This window comes from Ascaphus truei, chromosome 8 (assembly GCF_040206685.1).
Source record: "Ascaphus truei isolate aAscTru1 chromosome 8, aAscTru1.hap1, whole genome shotgun sequence".
NCBI lineage: Eukaryota > Metazoa > Chordata > Amphibia > Anura > Ascaphidae > Ascaphus > Ascaphus truei.
The window spans coordinates 73,247,104-73,265,057 of record NC_134490.1 but is presented as its reverse complement, the minus strand read 5'-3'; the positions used below and the strand labels follow the sequence as shown (position 1 = coordinate 73,265,057).

The following is a 17,954-nucleotide window of genomic DNA, read 5'->3' as shown; positions in this document are numbered from 1 at the left end:
AGCTGAAAAGTGGGCCAGCTAGAGAGCTGTGTATTAACCCTTGTCCCGTATTCAGGTCACGCTCTAACAGGTGTGCCGGACATGACACCTAGCTATTCCATCTAAAGAACTGGAAGAGTGTGAGTGAGACCATTGATTGTACACAATACATTTTCAGTTTGAAACATAACATACTATTGGTCATCCTCTCTCTTCTCATCCCATTTATTGTTTTTGTCTTTTAATGCTGGTCGTTTGTTTGTCATTTGTTTGTTGGTACTGTCTGTAAGTTCACATCTCGCCACTTCTAAGGCCGAGTCCATACAATGACAGGCCGTGCTGAGGCGTGCGGACGCTCCGCGCTGAGCCCCTGCATCCTCAATGAGGATGCCTTGAGAGGGGGCTCGCGCGAGCGTCCGCAGGTGTGCGGAGGCTTTGGAGTTTTCAGCCGAGCGCCAAGCTGTTTTTCAGCGCGCTGTCGGCTGAAAACCTCCAATGAGAGTGGGGTTGCGTCAACGTCACGGCGCCGTGACGTCGACGTCAGTGCGTCGCGGGCGATTGGCCCAGCGACGTCACTGCCCCGCCTCCCTCAGTCTCTCCCCACCTCCGATCGCGGACGCTGGCTCGCCTGTATGTGCGTGGAATCGCACAGCTTCTGCAGGCGAGCCTCAGCGTCCGCGCGGTTCAGCCCGGCTCCCCCCCTCTATGGCCCGGGCCTAAGGAGCGCACAAATATTTGAACTGTTAAAGAATGTTCCTATGTACTTTAGAGCATTCTTTCACCATTTGAAGTCACAATTGATGGCAATTAATTTAATCTCCTCCTGGGACAGACTGATTTTTAGGATTCTGATTTATTATTTATTTTGAAACCTGAAAGTCTGCTAAAGGATCCGAGATCCTGGAATAAATTTGCAGGTGTTTGGTGTTTTAACCACTTTGTGAACCCATTAACTTTATATTCCCACCATGCAGTGGATGGGGATGAGCCCCTATGGGCCATACTGTAAATCACTTCTGTCTGTGTCACCTTGTGGTAAAATGGACTTCGTAAACCAAATATCCGCCCTGTCTGTGTCTCTTTGTCAATCTGTGGTAGGAGTGGCAGATTCCTTTAGCCATATAGTATTTTTTTCCCCCATGGTACTCAAATTCATGGATTTCTTTGCAAAGACCTGGTAGTACTGCACTTTACATTATGCTGGGGTAAATATGCAAAACTTGTAATTCTACCTCAATCCCTCCCACTCCTCTGGAAAAAAAAATGGCGTGTCACTGGACCAGATACCCCTAGAGAGGAATGGTAACCCAATCCTGCTGTGATTTGCATACCCTTCCCTCCTCCATTCCCTCTCTTCCCTCTCATTCCTTCATTGTTCTATCTCGCTCCCCATCATGCCTTCAGTCTTTACGTGGGCTCTTACTGCAGCCCAGACGGTGGCCTTTTTGGTGGGCGTGGCCACTAATGGCTTTGTATTGGGGGTCAACCTTTGTGACAGGATCAGCGGCAGTCACATCACCTCCTCTGACCAGTTCATGTGCAGTATGGCTGTTTCTAACCTCTCGCTACAGTTCTGGACTGTGGCCAACTGGATCTGTGACCATTTCAAGGAGACAGGGTATTCCTGCCAGGCCATCTATGCCTTCAAGATGGTGTCCAGTCACTGCAGCCTGTTGCTGACCGCCTCTCTCTGTATCTTCTACTGCAGCAGAATTGTGGTGTTCCACCACAGCCTATTGCTGCAGTTACAAACACATATCAAGTCCTCTTACCATTATCTCATCGTGTGGTCCTTTCTCATATGCCTGGTGATGGGTCTCCCACTAGCCTGGACTGATGAGAGACGTGAGAGTGTCCTCAGCACTAATTTTAGTCTCCCTGGTAATAGCAGTACTAAGAACCTTTCTTACATGGATACATACCGGTCCCTACTGGTGCCTTTTGGGTACGCAATGCCGTTGCTGTGTGTCCTGGTCTCAGCCGGTCTCATAATGAGGTCCCTCATGAAGCATATGAAGAGAATGCGTATCACCATGAAAACAGGACACGAGGTCCGCATGGAAGTCCACCTGCGCGCTGGCTCTACCGTGCTGTCTCTGCTGATCCTGTTCATCGCTTACTTTGTGTCATCCATACTGATCGTGATCGATTTGTTCCCTGATGAAGATCCACGTCGCGCCATCTGCTACTTGGCCTCCACATTGTACTCCCCTGTGCACAGCATCGTGCTGATTCGAGGTAACACTAAACTCCGGGGGGTGGCAGCAGGAATCGCAAGGAAGCTGCGCAGAGTGAAGGGGTAAACGCTGCCCACATCTGTACCTGATGAATCTTTGGTCACCTGAACTTTCAAAATCTTGACACAGCAATACTTCTATATTGTACCCATAATATGCCTTCCCTGTGTCTGTGTGCACATACTCTAAACATGAGACTACTTGCTGTGCATATATGTAAGTCTTTATAGGACATTTAGCTGTAGCTATCTAAGATTACACCACTTATCCTAATTGATTCTATGTAAGAAGAATTTGCTTTTGCCTCAATCCAACCCCCTCCACTAAAAAACTGGCGTGTCACTAGACTAGATCTCCTGGAGGGAAATAGTAACCCAATCCCCACTATGCTTTGCATCCTCTCCTTTCTCCATTTCTTCATTGTTCCATCTCACTCCTCATCATGCCTTCAGTCTTTAGGTGGGCTCTCACCGTGGTGGAGATTGTGGCCTTCCTGATGGGTGTCGCCACTAATGGCTTTGTATTGGGGGTCAACCTTTGTGACTGGACCAGCTCTCGTCACCACACCTCCTCCGACCAGTACATGTGCGGTATGGCTGTTTCTAATCTCTCGCTACAGGTCTGGGCTGGGGCCAAATGGATCTGCGACCTTGTCCGGGCCACTGCGCCCCTCTGCCAAGTCATCTACGCCTTGAGGATGGTGTCCACACACTGCAGCCTTTCACTGACCGCTTGGCTCTGTGTATTCTACTGCATCAGGATCGTGGTTTTCCACCACTGTCTATTGCAGCGACTGCAAAGATACATGTCATACTATTACCATCAGGTCATCCTCTGTACCTGTCTCATGTGTCTCTTGTTAGGGCTGCCACTGGCCTGGAATGCTAAGGGCTCTGCTTACAACAGCGCTGACTCCAGTGTTGTTAATGGGAGTAATATCGCTGGCACCAATTGGACATTGTCCATGTCTTATGCTGTTACATACCGCACTGTACTGATATTTGGTGGGTACATTGCCCCACTGCTTGTAATTCTGCTCTCGGCTGGTCTTATAATGAGGTCCCTCACAAAGCACATGAAGAGGATGCGTGTCACCATGGAAACAGGACATAAAGTCCGCATGGAAGCCCACCTGAGTGCTGGCTGCACTGTGCTGTGTCTGCTGCTCCTGTTCATCGGACACTTTGTGTTCTCCATGCTGATCGTGATTGATTTGTTTCCTGATGGAGATATGCGTCTCGCCATCTGCCAACTGGCCTCTACGTTGTACTCCCCTATGCACGGCCTTGTGCTGATCAGAGGTAACGGCAAACTCAGAAGGGCGTCAGCTGGAGTCGTGAGGAAGCTGTGTGGCGTGAAGGGGTAACAGCTGCCCACATCGGTGCCGATGCATTTTCAATCACAAGAAACTCCGAAAATGAAACTGTAGGGTACGGAGGTCTTGAAAACTCACATTTCCTCTATACGTGTACGGTGAAGACCGGTCTGTTTGGATAGCTCTGTACACATGAAGAAGAGACCTATGAGGTTTGTAAAGATCTGCACACCTGAAGAAGAGACCTGTAAGGTTTTGAAAGCTCTGTACACTATAATTTCAGCTATAAAAAACCCCTAATGTTGGTCCCATAAAAAGTATCATTACCTACAACAAATTTACATTTCTCCAGGTCTAATACGGTTACTAGAACTTTTAACTACATGAAACTAAAGTCTAAAGAGCAACCCTTTCGACCGGCACAATATCCCTCTCCTAACGGCAGCAGACAACACGGCACCGATAACCTCAGGACAGGCGCGTGCTACCTGTACTGAGTACCAGGCAACTCTCCCTGTCCTCACACAGCACTGAATACACTGCTAGGCGGTCTGCATGTATTTTGTTAGAAAATGTTCTATGCACAGTAGTCAAAGTGTAATGGTATTAGGTGGTATAGAGTATCACAACTTGTATTTAGACACCCAGCATGCCACAACTTTCTTTTCTTTAAAATGTTACACTCCCACTTTCTTTTCAGCAGGGATAGATTTGAGAGGCATGACCCCTACCTATTTTCACATCTTAATATCACTTCAACCTTTCTAAATTAGTCCAAATAGTTTTGCTCCAAACTTGAATAAATGTGGCTCAGTACTGCTACTTTTTGTAGGTCACTGCGAACACTGACTATACAACATTCGTGCACCGAGTTGTTAGAATGAGCACGTTGTTCCCAACTGAATAAATAGCGCTGTTTCGGATCCAGTGTGCGTGTTTTTCATGGCTTGTGATTTACAAAATGTGTTTACTCCACTCTCTAACATCAGGTGACAAATCATAAACTTGGAAATCTGAGAGGTGACAGTCACTCCTGGGTCCAAAATGAGTCAATGGTAGCAATATGTTGGAGGCAAATCTCTCTTTTTTTTCTGGCACCTGCAAGTATTTTACATGTATTTTGAAGTCAGTTTGTAGACATTTTAAGCTGAGATTTGGGAGGGATTGGATTTCCTCTGTCTGCATCCCTGTCTGATGTCACTGTGTGTTCAACAAGTTAGGGCAGGCAGTGCCCCCTCCCTTTATCTTTATTGGCTTCAACTAGGGTTGCCAGTTGGCTTTTCCAAAACTCCTGGACATCATGGTGAAAGGTGCGACGTGCCTGTGACACACACCCACACACCCCTCTCGCCGCTCCATGCTGTTTCCTCCTCTCCTTTGCTCCACCCCCAGGCTCCTGACACCTCCTCCTGACTGGCTGCATTACCCAGCAGCCAATCAGGATGGAGGAAGCTGCCCAGCCTTGCTCGGGGAAATCCCGCGGCCCCCCCAAGCCAGTCAGGTCACTATGTCCTGAGAGGTGATACCGGTATACACATACATGTCCAGTATTACCTTTAATTGTTTACTTTACAGAGCATCCAAATTCGGAACAGTCCGGTTCAATACTGGACACTTGGCAATCCTAGCTCTAATATGGATAGGGTGGGCTAGAACAGGGGGGGGGGGCTCAACTCCAGTCCTCAAGACCCCCCAACAGGTCAGGATTTAAGGATATCCTTGCTACAGCATAGGTGGCTCAATCACATTGAGCTTACTGTACTGAAGCTGGGATATCCTCAAACCCTGACCTGTTGGGGAGTCTTAGGGCTCGGTCCCGCTGCGCACGTTGGTGCGGGCGGCCACACGCGAGTTCCCCACCAGCAGGGGAATCCTCGCGAGCCGGTCCCGGTCCCCCCTGGCGGCACAGCGCACTACACGCTGTGGCGCGTCAGCCGCTATGGGACACAAGAAAATGGTGATCCCTAGCGTTGACGCGTCACGTGGTGTGGCTGTGAGCCAATGGGGAGGGGAGGCTTCGGGAGGAGGAGAGGCTTCGGGGAGCGGGGAGGAGTGTGGAGTGAAAGCAGGTGAGTGCGTGTCTGTGTGTGTGTCTGAGTGCGTGCGTGTCTGTGTGTGTGTATGTGTCTGAGTGCGTGAGTGCCTGCCTCTGTCTGTGTGTGTGTGTGTGTATATGAGTGCGTGAGTGCCTGCCTCTGTCTGTGTGTGTGTATGAGTGTGTGTGTTGCAGCAGCTCCAGCCCGAGTCCGTGGAGGGAGGGGGGGGAGAGTAGCGGGTCCCTCCGCTCAAGCCACGCCCCCCCTCCCTGTCAAACCTCCCGCTCCCTACAGACCGCATATCGCGGTCTGTGTATGTCAGCGCCCCGCCTGTCTGCAGTGCGGGCGCGCTGACTCTGGGAGCGGGGCCTTAGCCTTAGGCTTGTTTTATAGTTGGTGTGCGCACACGCTAATGCTCGTGCACGTGAATCCCACTTTGTGTGTGTACGGTCCGTGCTGTGAGCGACAGGTGGGCGTGGCTATGACATCACACCCGGCTCCCGTAAAAAGCAGTGCTGAGACTACACCTGCTCATGTATATTTCAGTCATTAAATGAATACGGCTGTACAGAAAGCAGGCGAATTGTGGAAATAATATTCTGACACTTACACTATAGTTGGGACACAGTGCAGTGATATCATTGTCACCTGGATGTGAATGCCACTAGATTTTAAGGAGAAGCTGCGCTGAAAGGAAGGAACTGGATTCCATAATTTAAAATAAACATAACACACACAGGCATTAAACAATAAAGCAATTAAAAGCAATAAATCCAACAGCGTTCTCTCTCTTTTTTAAATGCAAAGTAATCGCAGCCTCACTGTGATTGGCTAATAGAGCGTGACGTGCAACGGCAGCAGTGCGAAAAAATACTTTTCAATTCTTTCCTCCGATCTGCCGGCTCAATGCTCACTGCCGTGCGCGCGTGTCCCTAATATATAAATGCCTGGCTAACAGCCAATTATAATGCACGCGTGTGCACTATATTACAGACCGTAAGCAGCACTGGGCTAGAGGATGAGTAATCGCTACACTGAGAAGCTCTCCCCATTCAGGTTTTCCTGTTAAAAATAAAAACTTGCTTAATTGATTAAAAAAACATATATATATATATATATATATATTCTTAATGCATCAGAACATGTGTTTCATGAAGACCAGTACTACAGCATGTTTTATTTAGCTAGATGGAATTGAACTTTTAGAGTGAGACTGGTCAGTACAAAATGTATGTGATTGAGACAACAGTGAGAGCAGAGCACACAATTCACTGACGGGTAATTTGTCTGATAATTTGAGACATGCTTTTCTTGCCCGTGTGATGACCACTAGAAACAGGTAACTGCACGTGTTCCTGTTGGCTATAGAGAGAACATTTTTGTTGTTCAGTCACTGTTAGGGTTGCAAGGTGGCTTCTCCAAAAATACTGAACTCAATGGTGAAAGGTGCGTCAGGCCACTATGTCCAGGGAGGTAATACCGGACACATACATGTCCAGTATTACAGAACCTCTAATTTTTTTACTGGACAGAGTATCCAAATACAGGACAGTCCAGTTCAATACTGGACACCTGGCAACCCTAGTCACTGTAGTAACTGAATCCATGCTGTACGGATATCGCACCTTTTGCCAGGTCAATTCTATAGATATCTAGATGAGGTCAAAACATTCAAATCCACGTATAATGGACCTGGGTCGACTAGATAGAGCGACGTGAAATCAAAATGTGATCTTGTAGCGGAGTCACAATGTATAGTGGGGTAAGATGCAGGTGTAGCCAAGGTACGAAATTGGAGCATAAAACAGATCTGTATCTGTTTTCTCTCCCCCCCTCCCCACCCAAGTGACTCTCCTCCCTCCAATGAGTAAAACATCCAGTCATGGAGTGGAACTTCCCCCTCCCAATGATTGAGACTCCCCCTATCAGTGAGTAAAATCCCCCATCTCCAATGAATGAGACTCCAGCCTCCCCCAATGAGTGAGACTTCAGCCTCCCCCAATGAGTGAGACTCCAGCCTCCCCCAATGAGTGAGACTCCAGCCTCCCCCAATGAGTGAGACTCCAGCCTCCCCCAATGAGTGAGACTCCAGCTTCCCCCAATGAGTGAGACTCCAGCCTCCCCCAATGAGTGAGACTCGTCCAATAAAAGTCTCCCCTCCTAATGAGTGAGCCCCTCTCCATCCCGGGCGGACCACTGACACTTGTATTGTTGGGTGTACCAATCACTACCTATTTACAGACCGTGTATAAACTGCACCTCCCAAAATGCACGCACGCCAGGCTGCACGTCATGACGCATTCCCCCGCCAGTCTCCGCCCCTTTCCTGCTCCTGTTGCCATGGTGACTCCCCTTCCGCAGCAACGGTACACGAGATACAAAGAGTACTTCCGGCTTGTCTCTACGGTAACCAGTAACGCTTACTTTCACTTCCGGTGCGAGCTGTTTCCATAGCAACCCGTGTAGCAGCGCCTGTCACCGAGAGGAGAGGTAGGAGTATGACGCCCTCCCGCGAGGCCGCTTAATGTCACAATGTGATAGCGACTGTCATGTCAGAGCGGGCTGTGTGTGTGACGCTATAATGGGACGGGGTGTGGGCATGTGCTGTAACAAGGAGCGGTGTAATCACGTTGTGTCACAGTGAGGGGCAGCACAATGCGTGATGTCACAGCGAGGGGCAGCACAATGCGTGATGTCACAGCGAGGGGCAGCACACTGCGTGATGTCACAGCGAGGGGCAGCACACTGCGTGATGTCACAGCGAGGGGCAGCACACTGCGTGATGTCACAGCGAGGGGCAGCACACTGCGTGATGTCACAGCGAGGGGCAGCACAATGCGTGATGTCACAGCGAGGGGCAGCACACTGCGTGATGTCACAGCGAGGGGCAGCACACTGCGTGATGTCACAGCGAGAGGCAGCACAATGCGTGATGTCACAGCGAGAGGCAGCACAATGCGTGATGTCACAGCGAGGGGCAACACACTGCGTGATGTCACAGCGAGGGGCAGCACACTGCGTGATGTCACAGCGAGGGGCAGCACACTGCGTGATGTCACAGCGAGGGGCAGCACAATGCGTAATGTCACAGCGAGAGGCAGCACAATGCGTGATGTCACAGCGAGGGGCAGCACAATGCGTGATGTCACAGCGAGGGGCAGCACAATGCGTGATGTCACAACGATGGGCAGCACAATGCGTGATGTCACAGCGAGGGGCAGCACACTGTTTGATGTCACAACCAGGGTCAGCACACTGCGTGATGTCACAGCGAGGGGCAGCACACTGCGTGATGTCACAGCGAGGGGCAGCACAATGCGTGATGTCACAGCGAGGGGCGGCATGCGTGATGTCACAACGAGGGCCAGCACTCTGCGTGATGTCACAACGAGGGGCAGCACAATGCGTGATGTCACAGCGAGGGGCAACACACTGCGTGATGTCACAGCGAGGGGCAGCACACTGCGTGATGTCACAGCGAGGGGCAGCACACTGCGTGATGTCACAGCGAGGGGCAGCACACTGCGTGATGTCACAGCGAGGGGCAGCACACTGCGTGATGTCACAGCGAGGGGCAGCACACTGCGTGATGTCACAGCGAGGGGCAGCACACTGCGTGATGTCACAGCGAGGGGCAGCACACTGCGTGATGTCACAGCGAGGGGCAGCACACTGCGTGATGTCACAGCGAGGGGCAGCACAATGCGTGATGTCACAGCGAGGGGCAGCACAATGCGTGATGTCACAGCGAGGGGCAGCACACTGCGTGATGTCACAGCGAGGGGCAGCACACTGCGTGATGTCACAGCGAGGGGCAGCACACTGCGTGATGTCACAGCGAGGGGCAGCACACTGCGTGATGTCACAGCGAGGGGCAGCACACTGCGTGATGTCACAGCGAGGGGCAGCACACTGCGTGATGTCACAGCACACTGCGTGATGTCACAGCGAGGGGCAGCACACTGCGTGATGTCACAGCGAGGGGCAGCACAATGCGTGATGTCACAGCTTTTGGCAGCACACTGCGTGATGTCACAGCGAGGGGCAGCTCACTGCGTGATGTCACAGCAAGGGGCAGCACACTGCGTGATGTCACAGCGAGGGGCAGCACACTGCGTGATGTCACAGCGAGGGGCAGCACACTGCGTGATGTCACAACGAGGGGCAGCACACTGCGTGATGTCACAGTGCGTGATGTCACAGCGAGGGGCAGCACAATGCGTGATGTCACAACGATGGGCAGCACACTGCGTCATGTCACAACGATGGGCAGCACACTGCGTGATGTCACAACCAGGGTCAGCACACTGCGTGATGTCACAGCGAGGGGCAGCACAATGCGTGATGTCACAGCGAGGGGCAGCACACTGCGTGGTGCTATAATCTGTTTGTGGGATCTTTCTCACTGTGAGGGCACCGCCAGACTTTGCGGCTCACCCCCATACCACCCACCCAAAACATCCCACCCCTATTTTATCACTCCTACCATTACATTACTCCCCCGCTACATAAATCCCCCAATAGTTTACCATCTGTGACACGTGTTCTGTGTTGCACTGCAGGGGTTATGTTATCCGTGTCTGAGGGTCCCTTACTCTCTTTTCTCACTCTTCTCTCTCCCTCCTGCTCTCTCTGTCTCTCGTTAAATCTCACTCGTTCCCTTCCCCCCCTCCAGTCTCTCTTCCCTTCCCCCGCTCCAGTCTCTCTTCCCTTCCCCCCCTCCAGTCTCTCTTCCCTTCCCCCCCTCCAGTCTCTCTTCCCTTCCCCCCCCCTCCAGTCTCTCTTCCCTCCCCCCCTCCAGTCTCTCTTCCCTTCCCCCCCTCCAGTCTCTCTTCCCTTCCCCCCCTCCAGTCTCTCTTCCCTTCCCCCCTCCAGTCTCTCTTCCCTTCCCCCCTCCAGTCTCTCTTCCCTTCCCCCCTCCAGTCTCTTCCCTTCCCCCCCTCCAGTCTCTCTTCCCTTCCCCCCCTCCAGTCTCTCTTCCATTCCCCCCTCCAGTCTCTCTTCCATTCCCCCCCTTCAGTCTCTCTTCCCTTCCCTCCTTCAGTCTCTCTTCTCTTCCCCCCTTCAGTCTCTCTTCCCTCCCCCCCTTCAGTCTCTCTTCCCTCCCCCCCTTCAGTCTCTCTTCCCTCCCCCCCTTCAGTCTCTCTTCCCTCCCCCCTTCAGTCTCTCTTCCCTCCCCCCTTCAGTCTCTCTTCCCTCCCCCCCTTCAGTCTCTCTTCCCTTCCCCCCCTTCAGTCTCTCTTCCCTTCCCCCCCTTCAGTCTCTCTTCCCTTCCCCCCCTTCAGTCTCTCTTCCCTTCCCCCCCTTCAGTCTCTTTTCCCTTCCCCCCCTTCAGTCTCTCTTCCCTTCCCCCCCTTCAGTCTCTCTTCCCTTCCCCCCCTCCAGTCTCTCTTCCCTTCCCCCCTCCATTCTCTCTTCTCTTCCCCCCCTCCATTCTCTCTTCTCTTCCCCCCCTCCATTCTCTCTTCTCTTCCCCCCCTCCATTCTCTCTTCTCTCCCCCCCTCCATTCTCTCTTCTCTTCCCCCCCTCCATTCTCTCTTCTCTTCCCCCCTTCAGTCTCTCTTCCCTCCCCCCCTTCAGTCTCTCTTCCCTCCCCCCTTCAGTCTCTCTTCCCTCCCCCCCTTCAGTCTCTCTTCCCTCCCCCCTTCAGTCTCTCTTCCCTCCCCCCTTCAGTCTCTCTTCCCTCCCCCCCTTCAGTCTCTCTTCCCTTCCCCCCCTTCAGTCTCTCTTCCCTTCCCCCCCTTCAGTCTCTCTTCCCTTCCCCCCCTTCAGTCTCTCTTCCCTTCCCCCCCTTCAGTCTCTCTTCCCTTCCCCCCCTTCAGTCTCTCTTCCCTTCCCCCCCTTCAGTCTCTTTTCCCTTCCCCCCCTTCAGTCTCTCTTCCCTTCCCCCCCTCCAGTCTCTCTTCCCTTCCCCCCTCCATTCTCTCTTCTCTTCCCCCCCTCCATTCTCTCTTCTCTTCCCCCCCTCCATTCTCTCTTCTCTTCCCCCCCTCCATTCTCTCTTCTCTCCCCCCCCTCCATTCTCTCTTCTCTTCCCCCCCTCCATTCTCTCTTCTCTTCCCCCCCTCCATTCTCTCTTCTCTTCCCCCCTCCATTCTCTCTTCTCTTCCCCCCCTCCATTCTCTCTTCTCTTCCCCCCCTCCATTCTATCTTCTCTTCCCCCCCTCCATTCTCTCTTCTCTTCCCCCGTCTCTCTTCCCCCCGTCTCTCTTCCCCCCGTCTCTCTTCCACCCCGTCTCTCTTCCCCCCTGTCTCTCTTCCCCCCCCTCCGTCTCTCTTCCCCCCCCCCTCCGTCTCTCTTCCCCCCCCTCCGTCTCTCTTCCCCGTCTCTCTTCCCCCCTGTCTCTCTTACCCCCCCGTCTCTCTTCCCCCCCTCCGTCTCTCTTCCCCCCCTCCGTCTCTCTTCCCCCCCTTCTCTCTTCCCCCCCTTTCTCTCTTCCCCCCCCTTCTCTCTTCCCCCCCTCTTCTCTCTTCCCCCCCTTCTCTCTTCCCCCCTTCTCTCTTCTCCCCCTCTTCTCTCTTCTCCCCCTCTTCTCTCTTCCCCCTCTCTTCTCTCTTCCCCCCCTCTTCTCTCTTCCCCCCCGTCTCTCTTCCCCCCCGTCTCTCTTCCCCCCCGTCTCTCTTCCCCCCTTCTCTCTTCTCCCCCTCTTCTCTCTTCCCCCTCTCTTCTCTCTTCCCCCTCTCTTCTCTCTTCCCCCCCTCTTCTCTCTTCCCCCCCGTCTCTCTTCCCCCCCGTCTCTCTTCCCCCCGTCTCTCTTCCCCCCCGTCACTCTTCCCCCCGTCTCTCTTCCACCCCGTCTCTCTTCCCCCCCTTCTCTCTTCCCCCCTCTTCTCTCTTCCCCCCCGTCTCTCTTCCCCCCCGTCTCTCTTCCCCCCGTCTCTCTTCCCCCCGTCTCTCTTCCCCCCGTCTCTCTTCCACCCCGTCTCTCTTCCACCCCGTCTCTCTTCCCCCCGTCTCTCTTCCCCGTCTCTCTTCCCCCCCCCTCCGTCTCTCTTCCCCCCCCCCCCTCCGTCTCTCTTCCCCCCCCTCCGTCTCTCTTCCCCCCCCCTCCGTCTCTCTTCCCCCCCCTCCGTCTCTCTTCCCCCCCTCCGTATCTCTTCCCCCCCTCCGTCTCTCTTCCCCCCCCCTCCGTCTCTCTTCCAACCCCCCCTCCGTCTCTCTTTCCCCCCCTCCGTCTCTCTTCCCCCCTTCTCTCTTCCCCCCCCTTCTCTTTTCCCCTTCTCTCTTCCCCCCCTTATCTCTTCCCCCCGTCTCTGTTCCCCCCCGTCTCTGTTCCCCCCGTCTCTCTTCCCCCCCGTCTCTCTTCCCCCCCGTCTCTCTTCCCCCCCGTCTCTCTTCCCCCCGTCTCTCTTCCCCCCGTCTCTCTTCCCACCCCGTCTCTCTTCCCCCCCGTCTCTCTTTTCCCCCCCCGTCTCTCTTCCCCCCCGTCTCTCTTCCCCCCCGTCTCTCTTCTCCCCCGTCTGTCTTCCCCCCCGTCTCTCTTCCCCCCCCTGTCTCTCTTCCCCCCCGTCTCTCTTCCCCCCCCTGTCTCTCTTCCCCCCCCCTGTCTCTCTTCCCCCCCGTCTCTCTTCCCCCCCGTCTCTCTTCCCCCCGTCTCTCTTCCCCCCCCCGTCTCTCCCCCCCGTGTCTCTCTCCCCCCCGTGTCTCTCTTCCCCCCCGTCTCTCTTTCCCCCCCCTCTGTCTCTCTTTCCCCCCCCTGTCTCTCTTTCCCCCCCTCTGTCTCTCTTGCCCCCCCTCTGTCTCTCTTGCCCCCCCTCTGTCTCTCTTGTCCCCCCTCTATCTCTTTTCTCCCCCCCCCTCTGTCTCTTTTCTCCCCCCCCCTCTGTCTCTTTTCTCCCTCCCCCCTCTGTCTCTTTTCTCCCTCATTCTCTCTTCCTCCTTCTCGCTCTCCCTCTCTCTGTCTTCCTTCCCTCTCACTTTTCCCTACTCTCTAACTCTCCCCCTCTTCCCCCTCAACATTCCTCCTCACCCCCCTGCTCTCTCACCCCCCCTCCCTTTTCCACCCCCACCCCCCCTCTCTCCCCTAACCACTCTCTTCTCTTTCTCCCTTGGAGGAGATGTCTGATTTAGAGGATGAGGAGCTGGAAGGCACAGAGCCTCTGGAGGAGTCTGACCAAGACATGAATGGGGAAGAGGAGAAGGAGGGAGGAGAGGAGGAAGAGCAAGAGATGGAGGAACCCGAACAGGAAGAGGTAATAAGAGAGAGATGAGTAAAAACAAGAAGGGGCGAGGAAAGGAGAAGAGAGTGATATGAGGAGGTATCAGGTGCGGTTATATGGAGCAATAGAAGGAGTTATAGGGAGGGGTTATATGGAGCAATAGGAGTTATAGGGAGCGGTTATATGGAGTAATAGGAGTTATAGGGAGCGGTTATATGAGGCAATAGGAGGAGTTATAGGGAGCGGTTATATGGAGCAATAGGAGGAGTTATAGGGAGCGGTTATATGGAGTAATAGTAGGCGTTATAGGGAGGGGATACATGGAGCGATTATATGGAGCGGTAGGAGACCTTATAGGGAGCAGGTATATGTAATTGTAGGAGCAGTTACCTGACACGTTATTGGGATGTATTATTCTCTGTGTCCCTTGTAGTAATTTCTTTCCATTTTCGGATTAGTTCTGGCACCGACTGAGAGAAAACCAATGTATTGATGCAGATGCTGAATAAAGTAACCGGCTGCAATGATGAGGCTCTGCGGGGTCTGTGGGCGCTGAGCTCCCCTGCCGTGTGGGACCCCTCAGTCCATTCCTCTCTGTGGGGTTATTGGATGGGCGTTCTGACAATCCTTCCATTTCCCCTCCACAGCCCCATCCCCACATGCCCCTGAACGAGGAGATGCTCAAGGAGGGACTGTCCCTGCTCTGTAAGACAGGAAACGGCCTCGCTCACGCATATGTCAAACTGGATGTAAAGGATAGGTGAGTATCTGCTCCACATTTGAAGGGAGAGAAGGCACCACTCCACACAAAAGATGGGAGGACAAATAAATAAAGTCTTTATAAATAAATATAGGATCCAAAATATGTCTTCTTCAACCAAGATTTCCTGTCACATAGTTACATAGTAGACGAGGTTGAAAAAAGTCATATGTCCATCAAGTTCAACCTGTGCTAAATTTAGACAGATACAATCTAATTAGATAAGTATATAGGATAAGTAAGATCTTCGGAGCAGGGACTCCTTTTCCTAAGTGTCACTTTTCTGTCTGAAACGCTTATTCCCTTTATGTGTTATTTGTATTATTTGTTATTTATATGATTGTCACGTGTATTACTGCTGTGAAGCGCTATGTACATTAGTGGCACTATATAAATAAAGATATACATATACATACATATTTGTATTTACAATATTTTTATCTAGCGGAAGGCAAACAAAAAAACCCAAGTGAAACATTATCCAATGTTGTCTTATAAGAGGAAAACAAAAAATTCCTTCCTTACTTCACATAATCACACTCGGATTACTCCCTGGATCAACATACTTCCCATGTTTACTTATTTGGTATATCCCTGTATACCTTTCCTTTCTAAAAAAAATGTCCGTACTTTTTTTGAAGATATGTATAGTATCTGCCATCACAGTCTCCATGGGTAATGAATTCTGCATTTTGACTGTAAAGAACCCTTTCCTTTTGTTGCTGGTGAAATCTCCTTTCCTCCAACCTCAAGTGATGATCTGAGTCCTTTGTACTGCCCGTGGGATGAATAGTTCTTTTGAAAGCTCCCTGAACTGTCCCAAAAATATTTGTATATAGTTATCATATCCTCTCTTAGATGCCTCTTTTCTAATGTAAACAAATCTAAATTAGCTAGCCTCTCCGCATAAATCAGATTTCCCATCCCCTTTATAAATTTGGTGGCTCTTCTCTGAACTTTTTCTAGCTCCATAATGTCTTTTTGATGGCGTTGTGCCCAAAACAGAACTCTATATACAAGGTGTGGTCTTACTAATGCTGTATGTAGCTTATTTCCATTTCATCCATTCCCTGTTGTTTAATGCAAGATAAGATCTTGTTTGCCTTTGCAGCTACTGTATGACTTTGGGCACTATTGCTAATCCTGCTGTATACAAGTACTCCTAAATCCTTCTTCATCAAGGATTGACCTAATATCTCCCCATTTAATTTGTATGTCGCCTGTTTATTCTTGTTTCCCAAATGCATAACCTCACATTTATCTGTATTAAACATCATCTGCCATTTACCTGCCCACGTTTCCAGTCTCTCCAAGTCCTTCTGGAGAGAAATTACAACCGGCTCTGACTCTACTACCTTACACTATCTTATGATCTGACCGTCCGATCTGCTATCTCCACGCGTAGGATCATATACAGACTGCTTAGGATCGAATATTTGAGGCATTAAGGGGGGATTCATTCTTTTGATTTCGAGAGGTTGGAACATGTATGCTTTTAACTGTACTTTGTTGTGTGTATAATTCTTTGATAGTTGACAATCACATTTGATACATCCGGTGTGTGCTGTTACGAGGATTCTGTACGTTCTTTAGGGTATCTGCTCCAGTTTGAGGCCAAGAAACAGACCCCTCCTGCTACAGACAGACCCCTCCTGCTACAGACAGACCCCTCCTGCTACAGACGGACCCCTCCTACTGCAGACTCACTTCTGCCGTCACAGACTAGTTCCTTTCTAATAATAATCCCTCCACCCTTTGACTCCTTCCACTATGAACCGACCCCTAGCATCTTCAGCCCCTAACCTCACCCCCATATAGAACTTGTTAGATGATGCTGTTGAATATCTTTAATAGTAGTTTAAACTGGAGGGTCGAGACTGAACAGTGGTTTCCCTATTGCATGAAAGTCCTGGCTTTTTCTTGTAATGTCTTTACAGACAGGTTAAACCCTCCTGATGCACTTATTGCGAGGCCCAGATAGGTGTAGTCCATGGTTTGCGTGATTCTTCGCCGGGGATTTTAGGTAAAATGTGAGCATGTGTTGAAGATTGTTTTGGCTTTTTCTGGAAGATCTTGATTTCGGTCTTCTCCAGGCTGACCTGCAGGTTTAGTTTCTCCTGCAGACCCTCTGCTGTGGGAGATATGCTGTTAAATGAGCAGGTCGTTTGCATCAGGCAGACATTTGATCTCTGACTCATTCAGTGTCAGTCTTGGGGCTGTGGTTCTCTCCAATACTGTGGGCAGGTCATTGATATAGATGTTAAACAGTGTTAGGTTGAGGCTGCACACCTGTCTGACATCTCGCTCTGAAGCCGCCCATCTGCATGTTTGGATGAATACATTGACGCTATCACAGTTTATAGAATAAGGGCCATTGATTCATTATGTTATAGGTTTTACCCCCAATTCCAGTAATTTCAGGTTGAGACTAGGACTGAAAGCATGCAAATATCTTCCCTGAGAGGGGGAAGGTGGTTTACATACTTGGTAATTGGTGTCTGTAACACGAAGATTTAGTTGGTGCTTTTGTGTTTTGGAAGAAACTCTATTTGACTTGAGCTGCTCGGTATTGCAACACTCTCTTTTGTTAATGATGGACAATATTACTGTTACTATTCACACAGACCCCTCTATAGTTAGGTCTGTGGGATCCCTATTGATTGGTATGATCAGCCCTTCTTACCATGCCTCTGGAAAATGGTCACGCCATAGTATTGTGTTGAGTAATTTTGCTAGTGCCCCCAGGATCTGCAGGCTGCTGTGTTTAAGCATCTCGTTCAGTATATGATTAGGCCCACATACTTTTCTTGGTTTAAATGTCTGGGGGCCTGCCTTGATTTCCTGCAGTGTGATTGGAATAGCTAATGGTGTCTGGTAAGCTTTGATTGCATTTGCCAGTAGGTTGAGTGTCTCTTGGGCTTGTCTTTGATCCTGTGTGAGGTCTTCATATTTATATCTTTTATAGAGGTGCTGGAAATGCATGTTTCGCTATGATTGCTAGTTCAAGTTTTGTTTTGGGGATTAGGTCTCTTCCACATGCTCCAGGAGGAGTTGTTATCTCTTGCCTCCTGGATTTTGGACAGCTTTCTGTGCAGATGTGCTCTCTTCCTATGTCTGAGGGTTAGAGACAGTTCTCACCTTTTTGTCTCAGGACAGTATATTCTCTTTGACACCAGGACTACCTTTCATTTGCTTCATATTCCAATTTCAATTATTTCCCCTGATATGGTGGTCAGTGATTTCTTTGCTGCTTTCTGGACAGCTGCAGTTAAGTCTCTCACCGATTGGCTGGTAACCAGGCAGCATGGCTACACGCTACAGCAGTGTTTTTCAACCAGGGCTCCTATGAACCCTTGGGCTCCCCGGGCCTCCCTAAAAGGTTCCCTTCAAATCTCTGGTCATTTGCAGGACTCTATTTGTGTGAGATTGCTTTTGGTTTGTTCTTTAAATTCAGCAAAGTCCCTTT

At 51.0% G+C, this 17,954-nt stretch overlaps 3 protein-coding genes across 4 annotated transcripts in view; all 3 read left to right on the top strand.

Annotated features, from left to right (window-relative positions):
- The first annotated feature begins 1,373 nt into the window (after window positions 1–1,373).
- LOC142502185 (putative taste receptor type 2 member 33) lies at window positions 1,374–2,282 on the top strand. Its single transcript, XM_075613058.1, has one exon. The coding sequence runs from the start codon at window positions 1,374–1,376 to the stop codon at window positions 2,280–2,282; it is 909 nt and encodes a 302-aa protein (XP_075469173.1).
- Window positions 2,283–2,658: 376 nt separating this feature from the next.
- LOC142502184 (taste receptor type 2 member 13-like) lies at window positions 2,659–3,582 on the top strand. Its single transcript, XM_075613057.1, has one exon. The coding sequence runs from the start codon at window positions 2,659–2,661 to the stop codon at window positions 3,580–3,582; it is 924 nt and encodes a 307-aa protein (XP_075469172.1).
- Window positions 3,583–7,912: 4,330 nt separating this feature from the next.
- LRRC23 (leucine rich repeat containing 23) overlaps window positions 7,913–17,954 on the top strand; it is a 26,703-nt gene continuing 16,661 nt past the window's right edge. Inside the window, exons 1-3 of one of the 2 annotated variants that reach the window (XM_075612619.1) lie at window positions 7,913–8,057; window positions 13,627–13,761; window positions 14,376–14,488. In XM_075612619.1, the coding sequence (XP_075468734.1) occupies window positions 13,627–13,761; window positions 14,376–14,488 (248 nt within the window). In that variant the 5' untranslated portion in view covers window positions 7,913–8,057. Of the gene's footprint in view, window positions 8,058–13,623; window positions 13,762–14,375; window positions 14,489–17,954 lie in introns of both variants that reach the window. The other variant, XM_075612618.1, reaches the window with a different exon arrangement.